This window comes from Rhinolophus sinicus, chromosome 2, assembly GCF_057876585.1.
Source record: "Rhinolophus sinicus isolate RSI-liver-muscle chromosome 2, RSI-T2T, whole genome shotgun sequence".
Lineage (NCBI taxonomy): Eukaryota > Metazoa > Chordata > Mammalia > Chiroptera > Rhinolophidae > Rhinolophus > Rhinolophus sinicus.
This window is the reverse complement of record NC_142502.1, coordinates 144,940,816-144,962,611: the sequence shown is the minus strand read 5'-3', so window position 1 is coordinate 144,962,611 and position 21,796 is coordinate 144,940,816. Positions and strand designations below refer to the sequence as shown.

At 34.4% G+C, this 21,796-nt stretch overlaps 1 protein-coding gene across 4 annotated transcripts in view; it reads left to right on the top strand.

Annotated features, from left to right (window-relative positions):
* The window catches only part of AFTPH (aftiphilin), a 63,362-nt gene extending 41,894 nt beyond the window's left edge, over nt 1-21,468 (top strand). The window contains exons 5-10 of one of the 4 annotated variants that reach the window (XM_019718002.3): nt 61-117; nt 2,990-3,112; nt 8,267-8,327; nt 9,836-9,919; nt 13,842-13,965; nt 20,331-21,468. In XM_019718002.3, the coding sequence (XP_019573561.2) occupies nt 61-117; nt 2,990-3,112; nt 8,267-8,327; nt 9,836-9,919; nt 13,842-13,965; nt 20,331-20,475 (594 nt within the window). In that variant the 3' untranslated portion in view covers nt 20,476-21,468. The remainder of the gene's footprint in view (nt 1-60; nt 118-2,989; nt 3,113-8,266; nt 8,328-9,835; nt 9,920-13,841; nt 13,966-20,330) is intronic. The other 3 variants (XM_088796119.1, XM_019718019.3, XM_074332062.2) reach the window with 3 other exon arrangements.
* The last annotated feature ends 328 nt before the right edge of the window (nt 21,469-21,796 follow it).

The window sequence follows — 21,796 nt, the reverse complement described above, 5'->3', positions numbered from 1 at the left end:
TCACTGTATGACAGATCATTCTCTAAATATATGTTCTTTCTCTCTAACACATATATGTAGCTCTTCACGGGCAATAAGAAGCAACCTGTTATAGTGCCCATGTATGCAGCAGGATTGGTAAGTACAGAATTATCTGTGTGTATTTATCATTGCTGCATTTATTCTGTAAAATCATTTTACATAGAATAACATGGAAAGTGTATTTTAAGGGGCATTTAGTATGGGAACTTTAAAGGAATAAATATAATACCCTTTTGATCTCATAAATCCCTTCAAGTCTTGATCTGAGGACATTTTTCTATATTCCGTTAGTTACAGACTGTTTTGTTTTAGATTGAAAATTATTTTTATCCTGGTAATATTAGTACTCATAACTCTTTGTAAAATGTACCTGTGGAGGTCTCTCTTTTTATTTATTTTTCTAAGTTTGCTTTTAAAATAAGGAAGCTGAAATATCATTTGTTTTAATCCAGTTGTGAGCAATTTAAATAATGCAATATTGAGAGTATGGATATATATAAAAGCTTGGAAAGACAAAATTATAGTCAATGAAAATGAGCCAGGACCCATAATTGGTTCTCGGTTTTTCCATCAATGTTTTAAATGTGTTGAATTTTGTTTTTTTCAGATATGCCAGGTAGTCCAGGATAACTGAGGAATTTTCATTCTGTACCTTATCAAGATTCAGTCACATTTTAAAGTTTGATGTGTTTGTGGGGGTTTTTTTGGTGTGTCTTTGAGTTATTGGTGAATAAAAGTGTTCTATTGATTAAACTAAAAGTATTTTTAAATTCTTTCACCAATAACTGGAAAATAAAGGGAAAATACTATGTTTAAGAAAGAAAGAAAAAAATAACTAAGGAACCCTTGGTATGAGTCAAAATGTATAGCCCTTTATGTGCATGTGAAAATGAATTTGCTGTGGAACTTGACCTTTTTTTAATCTACAAACTTTCCATGAATAAGCTCTAATTATTGATATTGAATTGGACCATTTTGCTTTGTTTTGTTTTTGTTTTGTGGAATTGGACAAAAACGTTTCTGTGCTTGAACTTTCTTATCAGTTTCTGCTCCTTTGTAAATGGTTATCTTATATTTTCAAAACACTTTGATTATCCCTACACTCTTTTCTGTTATGGGTAAATATAATCCAGAACATTTCTTTAACTTTTTTGTTATTTGTATTTCTTTTTTTCTCAAGGAATAGCATTCTAGAGATTGTTGATGTTATTGCCACATTCTAAATAGAAAGTATGAATTTTATTTATAGGAGCTTTCATTCAGCAGTAATCTGCTTAATGCTTATGTGTAGGCTTAGCACATCAGCCAGTTCTTGAAGTTTTGTGAGGAGTTAGACACTAATATTTATGCTTTATTTTGCTACCTTAATGATAATCTTTATTAGTAATAATTTTACCATTTGTATAACCTTTTAATACTAAAGTTGAGTTAGTGAATGCATCATCTCATCCATTTTAATGATGCCTTACATTTACAAACATACTCTTTTTCATATATATGGCTTCAAATTTTATACCTGAATTTTTCCATGGTTCTTTACACATAAGAGATGTTCAGTAGCTTTTGATCTCATCTGGAAGAATAGTACCTAAAATGATCATTTAAGTCACTGATTCTCAGACTTTAATGTGCATCAGAATTATTTGGAAGATTTGTTAAAAACAGAATGCTGGGCACCACTCCCAGAGTTTCTTATTCAGTAGGTCTGGGGTATGGCTCTAGAATTTGCACATCTGACAAGTTCTCAGGTGATGCAGAAAATACTGATTGGGGACTACTTTGAGAAGCACTGTTTTAAGTGATAGTTCACATTAGAAAAGTTGGGTAAGAGTAGTAATTGTTAACTAAATGCATTGTCTCTTGCTTTAGGGCACACTAGAAAGCCTGTATAATGTATATGATACTGAGTTAGACCATGAATTTCTTTTCCAAGCTGCTAGATGAAAACCTTTCACATGCACCATTGTTAAGAATTTAATCTGTGAATTGTGTTAGTTAGCTTATGCCCTATTTGGGGAGGAGGATAGGGAATTCTCCCGAAAACTTGGTGTTTTTTTTTTAGAAATTTACAGATTCAAACATTATTGACTTAACAGCTTTTTGGGGGTTTTTTACTCCCCATAAAGGAAGGCTTTTATTTGGTCTGGTTGATAAATATTCAAGAGCTTCTCAAGTATTATTTTTAAATACGTAGAAGCTTGGCTTTTCTTCAGGCCATTAACCTAGATTATTACCCATTATTAGCGTTTGGTAGAGTGTTGATGCAAAATGCTGATTTCTTTTTTTCTTCTTTGTTTCTATCTTCCCCATCCTAACTGTCTTTCTTTCTGACTCAAAAAGTGTATTTGCAACACACCTAAGGGAACATATAGGATGGATGTTTTCCCCTCCAAACTAGCTGTGTCTCTGCTTTGCCAGTCCAAAGAACTAAGTATAAAGGCTCTCCTCCTGTATGGAGCTAGGATCAAATACGAAATTCACATTGAAGCATATAGATGTCATCACATTACACGGTGTATTTTAAAATCAGCTCTCACTTCTCCAAACACCCCCATGGTGAAATGTGTACGAAGGGTGCCATTTCCTGCAGTTTCAATGTGTGAAGCTTAATAAAAGTGTTGGGTTCTTAGGGCCTGGATATAGTACACTGTTGTGCCCGCCGCTTCCCCACTCTCGCCATCCCAACTTATGCTTTTGTGTGACATTGATAACTAGGCACTTTAAAACAAGTCTTCTGTAAAATACAAGGTCTTACTTCAAAAAGTTTGAGTTCCAAAGATATTATTGTGAAACATTTTCCATTATAGTGCTATACGATTTTCTCTAAACAAAATTTAAGAATAGTTCTTTTTGTCCTTAGTACTTTCCAAATGACCTGTTTTTTTTTTCCTTTCGGCTTTCTGCTAGATTAAATTTCTTATAAAGTTGATATCCCCCGCAAAATTAATGGCTAATACACCTTTTTCAGGGTATGTTAGAACCCACCAAGGAACCATTGAAACCACTATCTGCTGCAGAAAAAATTGCTTCTATCGGTCAGACAGCTACCATGTCACCAGAAATGAACACATGTCCATCTGACCAATTCCAGGTAAAATAGCTGCGTGTATAGATATGTTCATGCATATCTATACACATATGTCCCCACACACTGTTGTTTCCCTTCATATATAACTTTTAGTTTTTAAAATATTTTAAAATTTTGATTTCATGATAGACATGATTTCAGTTACTAACATCCTGTGGAATACGATGAACAAATTATCCTTAATTTCCAAAAATAGAAAGGCACAATTTGAGAACTGGCAGTTATGGGTAAGTCCTTTAAACCTATACAAGACGTAGTCTCTTTACCTATGAAATGAAGAGTTTAAAGCAAACATTTCTAAATATTCCTTGCAGCTTGAACATTGTATGATCATAATTACTGACAAACAAATCGGGTAAGTGCTAGATTTCCTCAAAAAATGGGAAACACTACATTTATTCCAACTCTTCAATTCTGCTGTTTTTCTTTTTTCTGAAGCCTGCAAAATTTTAAAAAGTAGTAAAATTTAAGCATGTTTATTACGCCAAAAACTGTTGTTTTGGGAGTTTGAACAAAACTGTTAAGTTGAAAGTGATGTGGCATTTAACAAAACATTCTGTGGATTAAGAAGAAAAGAAAGCGCTCTTCCCTTTTTTATTCTTTACCTTCTTGGCACATTTAAGCACAGATTTTATTTCAGTCTAATATGTTTAATATCAAAGTCTCCGTCTTTTTATCTGGGAGGAAAGAGCCATTTTGGTTTGCTTAATTATTCCTCCCACATCAAATCAGAAACTGATTCAGTGCTGATTAAATATTGTTTTTTAGAAGATTGATATTTTTAAGTGAACATTGTCATTTCTACAACATATCCTTGCTGTGTTTGTCATTTCTTAACCATTAATACCATCTTCGTTTATATCTAACACAAAAATGTACGTTTGGACAGCCTTTCCCAAAATGTGTGTTCCATTGAATACTAATCCCCAGAGATGCTCCACTAAAGAATGGTTCCAGGGTGAAGATAGATTGGGAAATACTTTGTATCATACCCTGCAACCACCCTTGGAGATTTACAACACACACATTAAGGACTCTGAAAAATCTTGTAGTGTATAATAACCCTATTTAATTTTAATTTATGTCTCAAATTTACTTAGCCACAGGACCTTCTTCTGCAGGGACCATGGGAGAAGAGTCATAATACCTATATCACTAGTGTTTTGCATAACATACTTTATAAAATAATGCAAAGCAAGGTCCTGCCATTTTAAGTGTGTTTCAAGAAACATCTAATATTACCGCTGTTAGTGCATACATTTATTTCTCTTTTTAAAAAATACACATATAAATATTGAATTAACAAATTTATTCTTTATTTTCTTTATTGTAGTTTGTGATCCTCCATTAGCTTTAGTTTTTAGGCTTTTGTAAGAATCAGTGAAAATAGTATTTCCCAGTGTACGTTGTTCAAACTTATTTCTGAATTGACATGAGCCTGTGTAAGTCTTCGTTCTGACACACACACACACTCACACTGCAGATTTCAGCATGTATGTCAGAATTAAGTGCTGAGATGCCTCACCTCCATCACTAAATATATGATCTTTGCTTGGCTCCATACTTGTGATTCGGGTTAAATTATTTAACAAGCATCTGAAATGCATTGTAAAGATTCTCTTTATATGAAGTGATATTTCTTACTACTATTCTTTAGCATGCAATGTATATAGTGCTTTTACTTTACTTTTTGGCCATGCAGTAATGCTGTTACATCTTCCTGCTGGTCATAATTTTCAGATGAAACAGCCATAGCCTTCAGTTATAGAAGCATAACAAAATGTATCCAAAAAGACCCGTTTAATATCTGATTTGTTTTCAAAAAATATATACTAAACCTTCCTTTTATAAAGTTTTCATTTTTGATAGACTATAAAACTTAGCATAGTAACATAATTCTCATTATGACTGCATGTTTTTTGATCTGTCTATTCTATTTCAATTTTGGTACCCACTGAATTTTTATTCTTTCTTCCAAATAAGTTTGTACTCATTAATCTTGTAACAATTGGCATCTCTTGTTTAGTAATTAAATAACTTATTAACAACTGTTAATGGTGTTTTTTTCTAAGATACTTTTACCTGAAAAGATAGGTTATGGGTAAAAGCAGTAGTGGTATTTTTGTTGTTTTGGATTTTTTTTTTTTTTTTAATCTTTACCCACTGAATTGCAAGGTTACACCATCCATGGTGTCATTAATGATTCTTCTTGTAGGAGAATCAATACTTTAACCACACTTTATTCACTGCTGAGTAGAGCCCCCTGTGGCTAGCTAGCAGTTACCCACCTAGTCACCATTAGTGAACTTCCTCTCTTGGGCTACTTGATATGGGTGTTTCAGTTGTGAATCAGAATATTAAAGTTAGAAGAAAGCAAAAATTATTATCTACCATTGTGCTCTCCTTTTACAATAAGAAAACATTTGGAAAGGCTAAGTGATATACCCAAAATCATACATCAGTGGAACACCTAAGACCAGCACCCAAGTCTTCTGTCTCTGGTCTCTTTTTTTTTTTTTTTTGCTCTTTTTACGACCTTGTTTCCTTAAGTGTTTTTGTCTCTAATCATTCATACCACATTGCTTCACGTTGTTTTAAAATGCTTTATTCTAGTGCTTTTTCTTTGAGTTGTCTTGTCAATGCCATTAGTTAGGCTATAATTGCTTAGGTATCCTGTTTTTCATCTGTCTCATTTCCAGTAAATGTTGATTCATGTTTTAGCACCTCATTATGATAACATTGGATATGTCTTTAAAATGCCATACACCTATATGAGAAGCTAAAATTCTAGCAAATCACTGAAATATTTCTAAGCATCTAGCTACCTGACATCATTTAGGTAAAACATGTTAAGGAAAGAACTTTGCTCCATTTATCCAGAAATTTTGTTACTGCGAATACTTGGGTTTTGTCCACCCAGTCAATGTTGAATATGACTAAAGGTTATTCATCTAGAAGTAGAATAATACTAAGTTGAATTTGTTGGAATGCCTAGAGCTTTTTGTTTGTTTGCTTATTTTTGAGATCAGCTAAGATCTTTTCTAAATGTTGTTTATCAGTCTTGCAAGTAGGTTATAAACTAGATTTTCACTAACATTTTTTGTTAAAATAATTATAGTTCACAGGAAACTGCAAAGATAATACAGAAGAGGTGCCTTATAGCCTTCACCAGTTTCCTGCTTGATTACATCTTACATAATTATAGGAAATATCAGAACCAGTAATACGACATTTGTACAATATGTGTATATAGTTCCATGTCATTTTGTCACATGGATAGATTCATGTAACCACAACTGCAATCGAGATACAGAACTCTTCCATCACCACAGAAAACTCCCATAATATCTGCTCCCTGTTTCCCCCACCTCACCCCACTCCTACAACTATCCCTAATCCCTGGCAGCCGCGAAGCATTTTGCTTTGTTTATATCCACCCTCCCCCCAACCTTCAGGCCTGACCTCATATGGGGGAGAATAAATGGTTATAGTAATATGCTTTTCATTGCTATCCCAGTTATCAAGACAATTGTTATTATAATATCATGGTGTTAGACTTTCAAAAATCATGCTCCTTTCCTACAGGGAACAACATTTTTATCTACACAGAAAAAAAATGAATGTGAAGTTTTAATAGTACCTACCTTACAATAAAACATATATATATACATATAGGAAAGCAATACAAAAAAATAAAGATGATATGTTAATATTAAGAGCCTAATAGGTTATTTCAGTTAAGTGTTGTCAACAGCACCCCCAAAATAAAAGAAGAAAGGAAACCTAAAACCAAAATTTTTTCTCATCAAGAATGTTCTTAAAATAAAGCAATGCTCATTTTGAAAATGTTTTATACTGCCTTACATCTTAGATGTACTATTTGGTCATTTTATATTTATTGTTTGGCAGTTAACAAAATTTTAAAACCTAGAATATGCAAATGCATTCTGAACATACTTTTTAGTACATTATCTTAAAAATTGAATCCTGGGGCCGGCCCGCCGGTGGCTCAGGCGGTTAGAGCTCCATGCGCCTAACTCCGAAGGCTGCCGGTTCGATTCCTACATGGGCCAGTGGGCTCTCAACCACAAGGTTGCCAGTTCAATTCCTCAAGTCCCACAAGGGATGGTAGGCTCCGCCCCCTGCAACTAAGATTGAACATGGCACCCTGAGCTGTAGCTGCCTCCCGGATGGCTCAGTTGGTTGGAGCGTGTCCTCTCAACCACAAGGTTGCCGGTAACGGCAACTGGACCTTGAGCTGAGCTGCGCCCTCCACAACTAAGACTGAAAGAACAACAACTTGAAGCCCAATGGCACCTTCCACAACTAAGATTGAAAGGACAACAACTTGACTTGGAAAAAAGTCCTGGAAGTACACACTGTTCCCCAATAAAGTCCTTTTCCCCTTCCCCAATAAAATCTTTAAAAAAAGAAAAATTGAATCCTAATACACATTATAAATAATTTCTAAATTTAAAAAGTTGATTAAATTTAAAAAAAAATTTTAAATGTAGTTCCCATTTGCTGGCCCATAATTTCCTTTATAATTTGGAAAATTGTAATGAACCAGACACCGTGGACTTTGAGCCTTCTCGTTTAATATATAACGAAACCAACTAAATTAACCACACATGGTCATACAACTAGTTACTTAGTAGTTACTCAGCCTCTAATAACCCAAATCTCCTCAGTATTAGTGGTACCTTCTCTATTGCATTATACTATTCTATTAAGAAATTTTAAGTGACTAGTCATTTAAAATAATCACACTATTGAAAAAAGTCAGTGATGTCTTTTAATATTTCAATGTTTTTATTGTAATCAAGCCAATAGTTTAAATCATCATTTGAGAATAAATTGAAATCTTGACATAGAATCAGTCTATAAATTTCTGTTTGAAAATGTAAAGATAATTCCATTTCTCAGATACGACTTTTCTAAATGTCAGCCAGCTGTACTATTTGCAAATTTTGCAATTTCAGTTTGGGTTAATATTTGCAGGTAACCTTCTGAAATTGTAAATTATCCCAATTTTGTCTTTAGGTGTTTTATTGGCTAATTATCTTGCTATAATAGTTTTTGTTTTTGTTTTTAAGGATTCTTTACGTTGCTACAACCTGTACTGATTAATTTTGATTTTTTGGTTTTCAACTCTAGGAGTCTCTACCACCCGTCCAGTTTGACTGGAGTAGCAGTGGCCTTACTAACCCTTTAGATGGTACGTCTCTCCGTAGAGCCTCTAGCACCAGAGCTAGAGTTAAGAAAGCTACAAAGTTCAGACAAACTTCTCTCTGCTGATTTCCTTTTTTTGTTTGAACATAACTTCTTATTATCTTTGGAAATTCAGGCTTTCTTTCTGAATAGTAATTGCTCAAGAAACCAGCCATTACTATTGTTAACAGTGTTGATGTCCAGTATAGGTAGTAATAGTGAGGTAAAATTTTAGTTTCTTTATCTTAAGTCAAAAAACAAGCTTATTTATTTTTTACAAGTATCTAGGTAGCTTAAATGATAGGACCAGTTTACTTGAAGTTTGTTTCTGTAGTTTTAATTTATGGGATTTTCTTGGTTGCAAAGTCTTGTGGCTAGAGGCTGCTTTAAAGCACAAAGCACAATTATTTAACCAAAACAATGTGCAAATAGATCCATGTTTATTGACTCAAGGTAGTTTTCAGATTTAATAATATTTTATAGAGCACTTATATGCAAATGGAAAATGAATGATTTTCTTGATCCTTTTCTAATCTCAAAATACTAGTAGGTAGTTCCAGAAATAATTGGTTTTACTCATGGCTTTAAGAGAAATTCCTGAAAAGGGAATAACTTACTCCAGTAATGTGGCGTCTTTAAACACAAAATGCTAGCTTTCCAGTGTGTTGAAACCACAAGTTTTAATTGGACCCTAAAATACAATTACTTTTACTCTTCGTACTTCATCAGTTGTTTGAGCCATTGCCTGAAACACCTGTCATTCATATCAGCTTTGCCTTAGAGTGGGGATCCCAGGATATTTGGAAAGCATCCAATTGAATAACTGTGCTGAAGGAAAGCCTGAATGCACCTTTTGCTGTTGTCTGGTGTCTTATTTATTTAGTCAAATCATCGTGCTTTTTATTAACAAACAACTTCTTTAAAAATGTGTACTATTTCTGATTACTGTTTCAGAGTTAAAGGGGAACAGTACAGCTTGAGGTTGCACATCAGGGTAGGGCAGTTATGACATTCCTTATGTTGTTTTATTTTAAGCTAATGTATTGATGCGTGTCCTAAAACTGACAACTTTGTCACTTTTGAAAAATCATTACTTAGAAACCAACATTACTAACATGAAATACTGATTTGGGCATGTACAGTGATTTAATATTGGGTCGAGAGTAAAGTATTGTTTCCCTTTAACGGGTATATTTTCCCCTTGGTCTTTCTGGTATGGCTTTGAGTTTTGATTGAAAGAACTGAACTCCTAACTAAAACCTTACTAAGTGTTAAATTATTTACATTGTACATGAGAAAATGTACACTGAATTAAATTGTTACTTCAGAACTGTCCTTAGTAATGAAAAACTAATACTGTACACATTGTTTTAATGTTGATTTAAAAATGTGTAATGACTACTAATTATAACCTGCATGTTCAAGTGTGTGTCTTACCCCTTTTTGCACATAACCCCTCCTCCCTTGGCTTACCTTCTGTGTGGCTGCCTACCAACACGGTCACTGAATTTCAAGCTAGTGGAGGTTCCACTCTTCTGAACCTTGATTTCTTTGGGCCCGTGGATGACAGTAGCTCTAGCAGCAGCACCACAATCCCAGGTCAGCAGAGTGTTAAAACCACAATTCTAGTTTATTTACTCAAAGCATGACCACATCCCTTGACTTTCCTATAAACAAGGAAACAAGTAGATCGTATTCTCTATAATGTCGTTCTAACACTTTTCTTTCATCTATCTATTGTTATTTTCTAGTAGCTGACTTTAGCAAATGACTTTTGTAACATGTGTTTTAAGGAAAGCTTTCTCAGAGTGTAATATTCAGAGCTGCAAGTAGTTTCTAGGAATAAAATAGCCCTAATGTCTTTAGACAGTTAAAGGCAGGGGTGATTTTTTTTTCCATGTAAGTGAAAAATGTGATGTTTTATATGCTTAATTTTTAAAGCATATTCTATGAAGCCATTTGAAAAAATAGAAGTTTAGAGATTTAAGAATATTTTAGTACACAAAGATGACTTTACATTGTAGTGCCTGTGATAATAGAACCTTTACAAATTCTAGCATTCAAATAGTTGTTTATTAGTATTGCTAAATGTATAATTAGGTTTCAAAATGTTGGAGTCTAGCAGTTATATAGTCCCACGTAGAACTATTACTGTTTTATGTAGCTCTTAAATAGAAAGTATATTGTCAGTTTTCCATGGAGAAAAAAAAGTTACAAAAGTTAATATCAGAAAATAATTGCTATGAGATATTAAAAGTTAGAAATTAAACCATACTGGAGTGCCTGTTAAATTAATGTTCAGCCCTGCAAAAGTTCAGTTCATTGACCAAAGAACTAATGTACTTTGTCATTTTCTAACTGAATAAAAGATTAAAATATAATGGCATTTTTATGTTTACATTTTATTTTAAATGATTTTAATGAGTCTCTGTCATCCCAATTTGTGATCTGGTAATCATACCCGTTGATCACCAGACAGCCCTTGGGGTGCTATATAGATGCTGATGCCCGGAATGCATAGCAAGGATCCCTCTCTGTCCTCACTAGTGGCCAGTTACACAGCCAGCCTGGTTCCTGAGAATTTGCTGGGTTTGTTCTATTCAACTAGAAAACCCTGCCACCGACTTCCAGCAGCTTAGCACCATGATGGGAAATGGGGAGGGGGGAGAGTAAGAGTCAGCTAAGGGTGAGCCTGGGACCATGGTGCCCTTCTCCAAGGTCTGCTTATGGAAACCTGATCCTGCTATAAGGAAGTTCCAAGGCCATTTGGGAAAATGACTGGGTTCCTCAAATCTAATAAGCCCCTATTTATCATGTTCATTGTTTCCAAGATTTTGCAAGCGTATGAAAAACCAATCTGTGTTGGTTTTTACTTCAAAATGATATTTCACTATTTACTTAAATTACTTCTAAATACATTTGAGCTATGAAATGACCTGGGTGAGCTAATTAGTTGTTTTAAATACTTAATGGGGCGAGGGGGGAAACTTGTGTATCCATTTCCTTATTACTGTATTCCCAAGAATGAATTACCAAGCTCCCATTTTTAATTTGCTCTCAGCTTTGTTTTGTCGTGCACTGTATTATAATTTAAATGAGGTCACTATTTTTGGATGCCCAAAAACCTGGTTTAAATTTAATTTTTGGTTACATTTCAAATTCAGTTAAAAACCATCCATCCATAGGAGCACAAATAATCTGACCATATAAAGAAGTACAGAAATGACCTGAAAACCAGGCTCAGTATATGCAGCTTCGAGAAGAACAAGCGGTTTCAGAAGCTTAGAGCTGTAATGGAAGGAAATTAGCATGGTCAAATGCAGTCCTCATTACTTTGGAACCTTTTAAATATTTTCGTTCCATATTTTCATTAATATGCTGCTCTAGCTGCTATATAAATTTGGTTACTATAAAGTTGCTTTGGCTTCTTTTTATTGCTGTTGGTTGTTGTTAAAATTTACCATCAAGCTACAGGTATCAACACCTTAGTATTCCATTTCACCCTTTGCTTGTACTTTTTCTGACTTGTTTCTGGGAAAGTCATTTTGTCTAGCTTGCGGTTATTTAATTATTTTGTGTGTGAGACTTAGGAGGTTGGCATAGAACTTGGTTGGCTAGTTTTAGTTATGTAACTAAACTATGCCTCATTAAGGTTCTATAAAAAAATTTTTAAAAACTCTTCTATTAAAAAAATTATTAGTTTAGAGTATCTTGTTTTTGAAAAAATTAAAATATAGCCATAGTACTATTTTTTTTTCTTTCTTTTTGGTGATAATGTTTGTTTTGGGTTGGGAGGTTGATTTTTTTTTTGGTTATTTTTTTTAATCTCCCGCTTTACTGTTTGACAGCCAAGTAGCTGGTATTTTACAAACCCAACTAAACTTTTACCAGCACTTTCCTGTTGCCAGTCAGAATGCAGTTGTTTATTCTGCATTATGCATTAGACATCTACTGAAATTTTGTGGTTACTTGGCATCTAACTTTTCACAGTAGAGGAAGAAGGTACTTTGGGTTTGTTGGGTCCCTTTACAGGCATCTATAATTTTTTGCATTTTAATTGCAACCTATATATTTATTACAGAAATAATAGAGAAAAGGCTTTTTAGATATGTTTTTGAAACTGTACCTTAATGAAATACGAAGAACTTGGGAGAGTCAACAAACATTTTCTATAGCCTTCCTCCCTATTGGACATGGTAACTGTGGAAGCTGCTTTGGCTTGTTTGTTTTCTGTAAACATCTGAGATCTGTGTTTATATCTACTAGTCATCTGTCTGCAAAGTTGATTAATAGGAGGCAGTTCTTGGGTTTTTTCTTAACTTTGAAATATCCTAAAAGGAAGAAATTTTTTAATATGTGTATGTGTATATAATTTTATCAGCTGATCATGAAAGCTTTTTTAGAAATTATAAGTAAAGATTTATGAAGCTATAAGACATTTTTCCTTACAGTCTGCTTTTCTGTTATACCCTGAAAATACTGAACTTTTCATCTAGTAATTTGCTGGGACCAAGGAGAGTATAGGATTAAAATTTATTTTTATCTGATTATCTTTATTATCCAAGTTTAGCTTGAGTTGAAATATTTAATTGTTCTTTTCCGTGTTTTTTGTAGTCATTATATTTAATATAAATCTATATTCAAGGGAAATATAAACACATGTATATTTTAGTGAAGTCAGGTAAGAGAAGGATTTTTATAGACTTTTACAATAAATCTAATCTTCTAACAGCTTTGTTTTGAATTCCTCTAACAAGATATTTGAACTATTAGCTACTAGATTTAGATATGAGACTATAGAAATATAATTAACCCTTGAGACAATTTTCATTTTGTCCAAAAGTATTTATTTTTTCACTTTTTGCAAGAATATCTTACCCTTCCTACTTCTTACCTGAAGAAAGAACAATTCGGTATATAATTTATCTTTAGTAATAACTTGAAGCTTTGAGTAATTACTTATGTCCTCTATGGTCAGAATATTTAAACTAACCAAATCATTTGCTGTATTTGAAACTTTATATTAGCTTCTAAATCTTCTGATGTGGAAGGAAAAAATGGAGGACAGTGGTCAGAGAGGTAGGGGAAGAGGAAGTTCAAAAACTGAAATTAATCAATTTAAAAGCTGAGGTGTCCTATTATATAATAAATCGTGTATTCCATTTATAAATCATTGTTAACTTTCATGTCACAAACTATTCCAAAGTTGAGCGAGTTTTCTATAGCAGATAGAATTTTTAGAAGTGTTTGGATGGTACTATGTTCGATAAAGGCTATCTTTATACCAAAGTGGAATTTTAAAAGTATTTCCTACTTTATAAAAACTCTGAAAAGTGGGACTTATGCTTTAAAAAAATAAAAACTTTAAAAAAATAAATGCAATAGTACAGTGTACTAAAGATGTGTTGTGCTTGTGAAAGACTCAGATGTTTACAGAACATTTGCCTTGTGCATCCTGGATTGTGGCTATTGAATAACCCACTGCAGCTTGCCATCACTGACTATCATTTTATACTATAAGGTGTGGACCCAGAGTTGTATGAGTTAACAACTTCTAAGCTGGAAATCTCCACCTCAAGCCTCAAAGTGACTGATGCATTTGCGAGACTCATGTCCACAGTAGAGAAGACAAGCACATCGACCAGGTAAACAGCTAGTGTTCATTACACCCTCATTTTGAATTCTCTGTTAAAACAGCCCGAATGGGAAAGCACATAAGTTGGCAGTATTTCAGTGTATTGTTATTAAATATTAAAATTCACTTTCTATGTGTAAAAACCAATAGATGCCTAATTCCAGAAAATAGTATCAAATTATGTTTAATTATGAACTTTATTAGAACAGCGCTATTTCATAAGACTGGAAAGGGCTAATAGATGTGGTTTTTTTTCTCCCCCCACCCCAACTTTGTAGAGAAGACTTCTAATTAAGTATTGAAATCATAAAACCATTATAAAAACACTCCCACTTTTCCTTCATAACTTACTGAAAAGATCATCTTTGGGAACCCAGTTTCACACTCCCAGAGTCACTTAGGTTCGTCTTTTCACTTCTGGGCTAACATAGAGTAGGGGATGGCCACTCTTTTATTTTCTGAATTTTCACTGACATGCCGCACCTCTGGTTTCTGTACCAAGGTTTCTGGGAGCCCCTTCAGGCCTTTAGAAAAGCAGTTATTCTCAACATCAGAATCAGATACAAGGAATGTACTTGGTTGGGCTTTTAATGATTCAGGAAACCTTTAGTTTTATATAACTAAGCACTGGAATAAGCCATTGCTTTAACTTGTTAGCCATAGACATAAGCTAGTTCCTAATAAAAAGCTAATCATTATGAGCCAGTAAATCACTCCTGCAAGAGCAAATATTGGTTAATTGGCATACCAACTTTGCTGTCCCAAATCCATGACACATGAGCATTTTAAAGTGGAACTATTTACCTGGTTAGTTGCCACTTTGGCGGAAGTATTATAGCTTTTTCTCCTGAATAAATACGTTCCACTTACTTGTCAAATTCAGATTAATCTTTAAAATCAGTGCTTCTGTAGAAAAAATCCATTTAAAACAGCCTTTTATTCTTGCAAATAATAAATGCTTATTACCTGTCTTAAAACTTTGGCTTGAGTTATCACATTGCCTTTTAAACTGTATTGTATGCTTAAGTATCCGTTCATTCAACCAATATTTATCATTTTTAATACTATTAATATGTAGAATTATTAAAGCTGTTATTTGTTTTATAATTATGGATACCCTTTTCCCTGGAATGGATTTGTAGCATGTACGTTGTCATTTGTCCACAGATTCTCTGCACTGTTCTTCTCATTCCCCCTATTTCTTTGTAGTGATGCTCCGTGGCACTGTTAAAACCTACTATGAAGTGAACCTACTTGTAAATGTGGCCATTGTGGGTGTTTTGCTTGCTTTCTAATTTTTTCTCTTTCCAAATAAATCATTTTTTCAAATTGAAATTCTTCTCGTACAAATCTCTCATCAACTTTTTCTACATATGTTAACCAAAAGCTACTGCACATTTAACTTTAAAAAAAAACAAAAAAAAAACTGATGCTTTTATTGTTTGGACTTTGCCCTGCTGTGTTTCGAACAATCTTTTCTAAGGGCAGTCCTACTGTCCTGTTTCCTTACCTTTTTTGCCTCTGCAGTCTCACTGAATAAACTATAGTGGAGTTTTAGTTGGAAGCCCCAGTGATGAAAGTTCATGCTTTATGCCATTAGGAGGAGCTCTAAACCACACTGTTAACCTGCTCTCCTAACTTTTTTTTTTTTCCCCCTAACTTTTTAATTCATCTTTGAAAGGTGCTGTACACTAGGGAATTTTTCCAACCCTATCACTTTAAGAAGTTACTTTTGTTTTTCCCTTATTCTGTACTATTATGAAATGAACTAACGCTGTAGTGTATATTCTAGGGTCAGTGTTATAGCTGCATTGAATTACTCACTAGTACCTGTTCAGCTTCATATTTAAAATACAATAAATTGAAAAACTAAGTTGCCAACTTTGTATTTTCTGTTTTGGGGAGTTAATTGTTTGAAAATGGTGAGAAGTGCAAATATTCACAAGTCTTAAAATTAGAAAGTAATACTGTAAATTGTCCCCATGAGTACTTCTCAGTTGTACAGTGAAGAGAAGGCGGGTGGCATATATAGCTTTAGAAAGCATTGTAAGTGTCTTTGTTGTTTTTAGGTTTTGTTTCATTTTTATTTTTGTTTTTGAGTAAGTTATAGAATGTAAAGCTCAGCAAAATCTTCTTGCCTTTTGACAATACACAGAAGATAGAGTGGAAAAGCATTGAGCGACTGTAGGGTAAGAAAAGTTTAAGAAACAGTGGTCTAGGTAAAGGAAAGAAAAGTTTAAGAAACAGTGGTCTAGTTAAAGGAAATTTGATATGTAACAAACAGCACCCCCTACTCTTTTCTAAGTGCCTTTGTATGTATAAGACAAAGCACATGTACTCTTCTCTTTCCATACATGGGTTGTAAAAGTGACTTCTTATTTTTTAAAGAAATGCAAGTTTTTAGTTTTAAAGTACTTTAATCTTCTTGCATGCCTTTTCTAAAATAAAGAAAAATTACTAATTTTAGTCAGTGAGTGGCCAGCTAGTTAGTAGCCACAGACCTCTAACTGAAGTTTATACAAGCTAAAGGACTAGTTGTCAAAAGGGATACATCTTTTTTCACCTTTTAATCGAGATATAATTAACACACCATAAAATTCACCCTCCTCAAATGTACAATTCAGTGGTTTTTAGTACATTCACAAGGTTGCTCAACCATCACCACTAATTCCAGAACATATCTATCACCCCAAAAAGAAACTTCAGTCATTAGCCAGTTTCTCCCTATCTGCCACTTTCCTCAGCAATCACTAATCTTCTTTCTGTCTCTATGGATTTGCCTATTCTGGTTATTTCATATAAATGGAATCATACAGTATGTGGTCTTTTGTGTCTGGCTTCTTTCACTTTGCGTGTTTTCAAGTTCAGCCATGTTGTTGCTGTATCAGTACTTTTCATCCTTTTTCATGGCTGTATGATATCCCTTTGCATGGACTTACCACATTTTGCTATTCAGGAATGAGTTGCTGGACATTTGGGTTGTTTCCACTTTCTGACTAGAGTGAAAAATGCTGCTACATTCATGTACATGATTTTGTGTGGACAAATGTTTTTAGTTTTCTTGGGAATGGAACCTGCTGAGTCATATGGTAACTCGATGTTTAACTTTTTGAGGAACTGCCAAACTATTTTCCAGAGTGGTGGCGCCATTTTACATTTCCCACCAGTAATGTATGAGGGATCTAATTTCTCCTGTTCTCACCAAGGCTTGTTATTGTCTGACTTTTTAATTATAGCCGTCCCAGTGAGTATGAAATAATACCTCATTGTCATTTTGATTTGTATTTCCCTGGTGGCCAGTGATATTGAACATCTTTCAGGTGCTTATTGACCATTTGTATTTCTTTAGAGAAATGTCTATTTACATCCTTTACCAATTTTTTAATTCGGTAATTTGTCATTGTTGTAAGAATTCTTTACACATCTGGATACTTTACATATTCTGGATCTTTATCAGATACATGGTTTGCAAATATTTTCTCATTCTGTGGGTTGTTTTTTTACTTTCTTGATAGTGTCCTGTGAAACACAAGAGTTTCTTAATTTTGATGAAATATACAGTTTATGTATGTTTTCTTTTGTTGCTTGTGCTTGAGGTGTCATAGATAAGAAATTTCCAGGAACCTGGAAAATTTACATCCAGGTTTTCTTCTAAGAGTTTTATAGTTTCAACTCTTACACTTGGGTCTTTGATCCATTTTGAGTTCATTTTTTAATATGGTGTGAGATAGGGGCCTTTTTTCTTTTGCATGTGGATATTCAGTTGTACCAGCACTGTTACAAAGACTCTTCTTTCCCCCATGGAATGGTCTTGGCACCCTTGTTGAAAATCAGTTTACCATAGATGAGTGGGTTTATTGCTGGACTCTTACGTATTTCTTTGGCAAAAAGAATAAATCTTTACTAGCGAGAATATAAATTAAAATTAGGTCACAGCCTTTGGCTTTGAGAAAAATTCATGATATAACTTTTTATTTTCAAATTCTCAAGCATTTACTTCTTATATTTTAAGAAAACTAGATCACATCAATGCATAGTGACTACAGATAAATGCACAAACTATAAACTAAGTAATTTTTTAAATTTACATCGCTTCCTATTGTCTGAAATAAGGCAATTGGTAGAAATCCTAGAATAATCTTTACCAACCATTCCTAGAATGGAAGCTTCTTCCTTGCTCTCCTTTCCCACACCTTAAACTGCTCTCTACAAATAAAGAAGGCCATTTAGGTGCCGTCTTGTTACTCTTTTTAATAACCTTTTATGATTATAGAAGCAGATATATTGCTGAAAGTTAGAAAATACAGGCAAACAAAATTTAAAAAATTTTAGGTATCCCATTCTTACCGTTCAGATCACTGTAACTCCTTAGTGCATATTCTTTCAGATCTTTTTCTATTTAAGTCTACATGTATGTGTGTTGCTTTAACCAAAAATGAGATTTTTATGGTCCATACTGAATTGAAGCTACTCGTACAGTCAGTGATCTCCATCTGTCAATTTCAGTAAATTTTCATGTCATCAAATACCCAGGCTGTATTCAGATTTCCTCAATACTGTCCTTTCTGTCTGCTTTGTCCAAATCAGTAATCAATCTAGGACTATTGTACCTGGCTGTTATGGCTTTTAGTCCTTTTTAACCTAGCATATCTACCCTCATCCCTTTTGTTTGTTGTTCAGTTTAATGACACTGGCTTGTTAAAAAGATCAGTCCCGTTGTCCTGCAGAATGTCCCAACCTCTGGATTTGTCTGTTTGCTTCCAGAAAGTAGTCTTTAACATGTTTCTCTATTTCCCTTATTTTCTGGAAATTATATCTTAAAGGTTTGATGGAATCAGGTAAATCATTTTGGCTAGAACCCTTCCTAGGCGGTGCATTACATCAGAAGATACAAAGCGTCTGGTTGACTCCATTGTTAGTCATGCCAAGACTGACCATTGGTGAGAGGCTTTCTCCGTTATACACTTCCAGACTAAAAAGAGAACTGTCTGGTTTTACTTTAGAGTGATGCAGACATCCAATTCCCCATCAAAGATCCACCGTCATAGTTTTGTCACCATTTAAGTGCAGTCAACTGAAGAGTTGAACCAGAAAATTTTTGAAGTGCTGTTTCATTCTTCTGAGAAACCTTAGAGCTGAGTTCAATATTGGTTGATCTGCTGAAAGTTTCAGTGTGCCTAAACGTGACCCTCCTGTTGAAGAACTTTGGTCCTAAAAGTCTGATGTTTGATTTTTCAGTCATTCTATAAAATCTTGATTTCAGCCTAAATTCAAAGTGGTGAAAGAAAAGTCTGCTTAATAAAATAAAAGCCTGCATCTCTCTTTTCTTGTTTTATCTCCTGACTTCCTGCTCCCCATCCCAAGGACAAATAAAATATTTAAGTGGAAGAAATAACTTGTGTCACACCTAACACAGTAACAATTGTCCTTTACCATAAAAGATATTGGGCTTTTTAGAGTCAACAATTTTAAATGTACTTTGGTTTAAATTAGTATCTTTATGACTACAACTATTCTTTCAATATATTTAACATCCTGGAAAAAATAAAGGTTGAATTACAATCATGTGCTCAATTGGAGCCACATTTGCGGCTCAGTTGGCATTTTCTGTGGTTCACCTACTGGCAAGACCAGGAGTTCTTCATACCTGTGCTAGGTAGGCCCCGAACTGCTCACTTCTAGTACTGAGGGCCAGTGTAGCAAAAGGTACTTCATCTAGAGAACCCACAGGATTGAGAGGTTTCCCCTCTTCCCGAGTCTTTCCTGCCTGTGGACTTTTCTCAGCATCAGCAACCGGCCCTCGCACTGCTGCTTCTGGACCTGCTGTCTATGTCCCTGTGAGGCCGGGACTGGGTGGTTTTGAGCTGAGGGTTTTCTCTCCTGGAATTCCCCCTTGGGGATGAAGAATGCCTGAGGTTAAAATGACTTACAAGTTCTTGTGCCAGACATACTTTGTCTTATATTAAGGTAATTTGGGTAGTTTCACAGGGAGCAAGGGGAACTCCAGTTGGGCGGAGTGTTATTAGGGTTTCTGAATTGTATTTCTACTTAGTAACATTTTACAAGCAAGCCTGGGTAGATGCTCCTAGCCTTGAGTAAAGCTGTGAGCTGTCCATGGGTACACTTGCATATCTGCATGTATGTGACTAGCTGTAATGAACATACACAAACAGGGCATGCATCTTCCTAGGAGATTTGGCATCTGGCACCGGAAGCACACAGCACAAAAGTATTATGAGCTTCAGGAACTGGCAGAGAAAAAGATCCTCAGGTCCCCATAGCTTGCGAACTGACTGTGTTGAGAGTGGACTTGCTCCCATTTGACCTACAGCAAAGTCACATTAGCACACTTCTCTTTTTTCCATCTGTCAATAGGAAACCGAAAAGAGAAGAGCACCTGAGTGAAGAAGCCATCAAGGTGATCGCTAGCCTTCCCGACCTGACCTTCATGCATGCCAAGGTGTTGATGTTCCCTGCCACGTTAACGCCTTCCACAAGCGCCCAAGAGAAAGCAGACTGACCACTGATGTGGACCGGACAGTTTCAGTGGCTTTTCCTTCCCTCTGTCCCTTCCCTACCATCAAAAGCATACCTGCTGTAATTAAAAACAAAAACAAAAATTCAAGTTCAGCTGATTTGTCGGGAAGCCGCATTAGGAAGGTATACATATTAATGTATATTTATTTACATACTGAAGTCCTAAATTTATATTAGAAAAAAATGTAAATAATTGGGGGTGAACATTTTTGAAGATTTATTCTTTTTGTGTTGCTGGGGTGTATACATTTATGTCTTTGTGAAATACACTGGTGGTGTCCTTCTTACAAAACTTTTGAAATAAAAAAAAGAAAATTAAAAACTCAAATCTCCGCTGTCTGTGAAATCCCCTTCAGTCTTTTCAGATTCCATTGAATGTCTTATTAATTTTTCATATCATAGCTTGAATTACTTTTGCTATCATAAATAAGCTCCAAAGTCCCCATTTAATTTTTTTTTGAATTTTGTGTGTGGTGGGTTTGTCTCAGATCTGGCTTTTGTTAACGTTTTTGTGCTCTGTTTTAATCTTTTCAATCTGGCGTATTGCTGTTTGACCTTTTGCAAGGTACTTCATCGATTGCTCCTTTGTTACAGGGTATGGATCATTGTCAGAACTTGATTTGGAGGGGTTTAAAGAGATTGTGTCTGTTTTAAATCAGTTTGATTTGGAGAAGGACCAAATTATATGAATGTCTTACAATGAAATTTACTTGTTACTGATTTTTTTGTTGTTCTATCATACCACTATTTTTTGAGGATTTTGCACAGTGTAAAATGACATAATCATAGATTGCTATGGTTTAGGCTGTACATACAGAAAAACTATGGGTTTTAAATGTTTGGGGAAATTCCTATGGAAAAAAGAGAGACGTAGAAGAACTTCTAACAAGGGTAATGTGCATGCCCAAGGTCTTTTGAGATTTCAGTGTGTAAATTTCCTTTTAGCTTACACAAAAATAAAATAATTTAAAAGAAATTTAGCCTGGTGTCTTTGTACTTTGGTATGGGGGGGGAATGTAATGAGTTTGGATGTGATGTTTTACTCCATTTTAATGTATTTCAGTCTAGAGGATATTTGGTAGGGCTTCCACTTTGTTGAAACCAGGAAGAATTCTAATTTGGCCCGTAAGAATTGGATCAGTACTTTTAGTAGCTGAGTTGTTTTTATGTAGAACTTGAGATCATAGAAGAAATTCCCATGATTCATTATAATGTGTCTTCATCAGAATTGGCAAGATTAAATAGGGATTTGTAAGGAATTTTTTTACTTTCCAAGAAAATATATGCATGAAATTAAGGTGATC